Here is a 4,605-nt window from a genome sequence, read left to right as displayed (position 1 = left end):
ATAGTTTGTATAAGGAAATTTGTTGCATGATTAATTCTACCTGCATCCGCATATACCTATATTAATGCCCAGAGATTCTGACAACAATCCTCCCTATTACAATTGTGAAGGATCATCAAACAACACATTCCTGATATTCTAAAATGGTTTTTCCTTAAGAATTATATATCAAAGTCGTTAAAAATTCTCAAACTAGGAAAATAGATATTAAATAACATTAAGTAGTACCTGACAGTAAAAAGGGTAAAGGTATAGATAGAAAAGAAATACAAAGAACAAAATAGACCCAGAGCTCAATTTCTTAGTAAATAAATATTTGGCTCTTTGGAGAGTTTTCATTTGAACCCAAAGGACTCCTTAATTCAAAGAATAATAAATGATATCAAAGCATGTTATCTCCGACTAGATTGATAAATCTAAAAGTTGCTATAATCTTTTATTCAAAGGGGGACGGAGAACTTAGTCTAAATATTATAATGAAATAAAACCATAAGTATATTACTCAAATTCATTTGACTAGAGGTTAGGCAATGGAAGCAACCACCAACACCTTTTAGATATTCAACAACACCAGAAGAGAATTTCACAATTTGAGTTTAACAAAAGAAAGGAAACAAATGATAAGCTAATATAGTCATTGAGAAAAACAGCAACAATGGCAATGGAGTAAAATAACCAAAGAGCTCATGCCATTATCTTGGCAGACCTAACATAAAGACTGTCCACGACCTTCCCAATATTTGAAATGGTCTCCAAAGTTGCAGGATATATAGCATCAGTCTTGGGATCATCAAATATGATGAGGCATCCAGCACCTTGATCCAATGTTCCAGCAAACTTCTTGTCCAGAATCATCTGAGACAACTTCCTCTCCACATGATCAATGGGAAGTTCAATAAGCTCAGCAATGTGTGCAATCTCAACCCTTGAGAATGGCTCAATCAATCTGCAAAGATTCTGTTCCATAAGGGTACCATAAAGGGACTGCAGGTGCCTGTGAACAATTGGATCTTCCTCCAACTGCGCCTTGTAGTCACGCAAAGCGGTTTCGAATAACTTGAGGGATCGCTTGGAATGAGCATCAGCAACAGCTTTCATCGCATCCAAATCAGGTCCAACATATTGCAGGCCTGCTTTCGATGAAATAATTCCGCCCACATCGTCAGCTTGATTCACCATGATCTTACACAGCAACATGTATTTTAAGCTAAAAACAGCCTTGGGGTCTTCAAGAGCGTTGAAGGACTCAAAAGCTTCAAAGAAATAACTGTATGCTGTTTTGTAATCCTTCTCCTCAGCATGAAGTATTCCACTCTGGAGATCAATTGCACCTTGTTGAGCTGGAGGCACATAAATAGCATTTGCAGCTGTTCTTGCAGCAGTGAGAGCAGCTTTTGCCTTCGGAAGGTTTCTTAATGAGAAGTGTAGCTTGCTTTCCAGCAAGTCTATGTCTACAAGAAGCAGCTTGTCATCTAGTCTCCGAACCTCTTTGACCAACCCAGAAAGAAGAGTCAAAGCTTCTGAATACTCCTTAGTTTCCATCAGAAGTGCTGCAAGCCTTGCCTCAACTCGCTGCCTCAAAAAGGTACGCTTTTCAGCACGGGTCCACTGCACCATTTCTTTGCAGAGTGCAATTTGTAGATCAGATGACCCTGGTATTTTAGCAACAGAGTCAATTATTCCCCTAACAATCTTTGCAGTTTTGGCCTTAGGAATCAAGGAGAAAAAGGGCCTCAATTGAGTGAGAAGGCTGCGCAGATCCTCTCCCCTATTCTCTTGCCTGAGAAGATCAGTGAGGTTTGTGATGGCTTGCTCTTTCATACGCAAGGCTTCGGGTGAAGAAGAAGGATCTTCAAGCACACGGTAAAGAATGGAAATGCCCTCAGATGGGTCTTTGGCCTCCAATGCCAAAGCAACTGATTCTGTTGTGGCAGGAAGATAAGATGAAGACATGGCTCCTGCTCAGAGAAAATCCTGAAATAAAACATTTGAAAATGAGGAGAAACATTTAAAATTAACAACTTTAGCATTACAATCAATTAATTGGCAAGTGAAAATTATCATCTCATACAGTAGCTGCAATTCCCCCTAAAAAATCGGATGCCTGTAACATATAAAGGGAGGCTACCTTTTTTTTCTAGAGAAAGGGGAAAATTGGTTGCACAAAAGAACGAGTAGGCAGCCTGGATGATTTTAATAATTTTTACATTACTTGAGAGTTGAGACGCATATGGGCTAGACAGACAGAATGTTAAAGTTTCTTGAACTAAGACTGGTTGAGTAATTGTTTTATGTCAAAAATTGCCAGTCCCTTAACATTATTCTAAGTGATGACACCAATCAAACAGGTATTATTAGTCATCGATGTGATAAAACACAAAACCTTCTGAAATACAACAAGAGCCATTTTTTGACCAGGTGGAAATGCCTAAAGGACAGTTTTTTAATTTATATATACAGTTCATTAAATGTATAACAAAAAAGGGAAGAGATATTCATATATCATGAAAAAAATCATCATAAAACAAATATATTTCTTTTCAAATTAAAAACCCAAAGAAGAGAAAAGAGGTTTCCCAACAACTAAAGAAATTTTGGGAAAGGATGAAAAGTTTGAAGTTGGATGAAATGAATATCAAACTACTTTGGAATAGTCTAACTTAATTTCAAGACAAAGTAATAATGAACAAAGATGCCTTTGATTAGCTCTCAAGAGAGATTTGCCAGCAACTTAAGATGAAAATATGGGAAAGGAATAAAAGCTTGAAGTGGGAGGAAATGAGCCTCAAGTTAATTTGGACTAGTCTGTCCTGAATTTAAGAAAAAATTATGAACAAAGATGCCTTTGTTTAGGCTCGAAAAATGTAGTTTAGTAGGAGTTTACAGAGTTCATGCTCCAGTTCTTACCCCTGGAACATTTCTTATGATATTTTCACTTAAGTAAGGCTAAATGACTGATTTGCCTCTTAAAATGACAAGCTGGCCAACTGTGATAAATATGCAAAAGTATGATATTTTCATTCTACCAGACATCATGGCGCAATAATAAACGGAAACCTAACTGTTGCAAGACTGAAGCTATTATGGCAGCAGACATTGTAGAAAGCACTAATCACGAACAACTAAATGAGACTTAAAACAGAACTCTGCTGCATGGTATACAACTAAGCATTGCAACCCAAAACCCGCCCTCAGCCCTGTCAGGTTCAACTTTGGTTTTTCCATGAACTTAGTCAAAGCCGGTTTTCCTAACGAAATTGAATTACGGTAGTGTACCCATAAATTCTGATTTGATTGTCATGCCTATGTACATGAACAAACAATATTATCTGTTCTTATATAAAAAAGTACAATATAATCTATCCAGTCACAAATGCTCATCTCCCCTCACATTACAGTTTGACAATATTGAATCTCATGTCCTACGTAACTATCTAAGCTACTAACCACCTCCCCTCGCCAATCAAAAAAACAATGTCATGATCACCCATTAACCAATAAATACTCAAAACAACATGATATTAAAAAGATAACTCGACACATCCGCTTCTTCGGCTTTAAAATGGAAAAAAGAAACCCATCTAAGAAATGTTTTAGCATAATTCTGAAATAGAACATGCAAGGAATGCATAAACTGGTGCAAACAAGTTTGAGTCTATCTGATCTAGAATGACAACACTATACCAAAAAAGTTGCAGAAAAGCTCCAAAGGCAGATCAATTTCAACTTAGAGTCCCTGGCCTGGACCCATAAATTTAACCCTAAAAAATGAAGTACCTATCTATCTCTCCCATGAATCATGACCCTATCTTGTGTATTACTCAGATGCGATGCGAGGATCCAAATCTTATCTAATGAAGTAGAGCGGGGATCGGCGGAGAAAAACGAAGATTATCAGACAATCAGAAAAATTATCTTCAAGATTTCAACAATAGAATTCAAAAAGCGGTAGGTTAAAGCTACTGAATAAACACATAATGTTGAACGCAATTCCATACAAGAGTGGAAAACCTAGTTCAAAGCATAAGCATAGAGAAGTTGAAGGAGCAAAAATTGGAAGCAATGAAATAGTTGAGAAGCAGGAGAAGAAGAAGAAATCTTACCTTTGCGGAAGCGAAAGAAAGAAGCTATGGAGGAACTGAATTTCGATGAACGGAGCAAACCCTAACACAGAGAGAGCAAAGGACGATCCAGGAATGACACTCTCACACTCCTTCTAGTTCTAGAGTTTAAAACGCACCGTTCACCTATTTTATTTATCATAACAATTTTAATTCTTACACTTCAATTTTTCAAAAAACATTATTTTACTTTAAAATCTTAATTTGCTGAACAAAGAAATATTACTTTTAATTTTGAATAAATAAGTCGATAACAATAAAAAAAAATTATGGAAAGTTCAACTTCATTAGATAATAATAGAAAATACATCCGCTACAAGCAGAACTAATCTGATGGAAAATTATTCCACCAACATCTATTCGGAAATTCCGAAGTCAAAGAAGCTAACAAGTAAGCTACTTTTTATAAAGATTAAGTTTTTATATGACTGATTAAAAATTAGTAATTATCTTAGATAATGCATTTTCAGAAGAAAAAAATAAC

General features: G+C 36.1%; 1 protein-coding gene across 1 annotated transcript; it reads right to left on the bottom strand.

Moving 5' to 3' along the window:
* Nucleotides 1–471: 471 nt before the first annotated feature.
* On the bottom strand, nt 472–4,226 carry LOC130727512 (26S proteasome non-ATPase regulatory subunit 11 homolog). The gene is made up of 2 exons (XM_057578660.1): nt 4,104–4,226; nt 472–1,974 (listed from the first exon to the last, which is right to left on the bottom strand). Exon 2 carries the CDS (start codon nt 1,951–1,953, stop codon nt 685–687), a length of 1,269 nt encoding a protein of 422 aa, XP_057434643.1. The 5' UTR covers nt 1,954–1,974; nt 4,104–4,226; the 3' UTR covers nt 472–684.
* Nucleotides 4,227–4,605: the final 379 nt, after the last annotated feature.

Source organism: Lotus japonicus, chromosome 1, assembly GCF_012489685.1.
Source record: "Lotus japonicus ecotype B-129 chromosome 1, LjGifu_v1.2".
In the NCBI taxonomy this organism is placed as follows: domain Eukaryota; kingdom Viridiplantae; phylum Streptophyta; class Magnoliopsida; order Fabales; family Fabaceae; genus Lotus; species Lotus japonicus.
The sequence above is the reverse complement of the archived record's forward strand: the minus strand, read 5'-3'. Positions and strand labels throughout refer to the sequence as shown.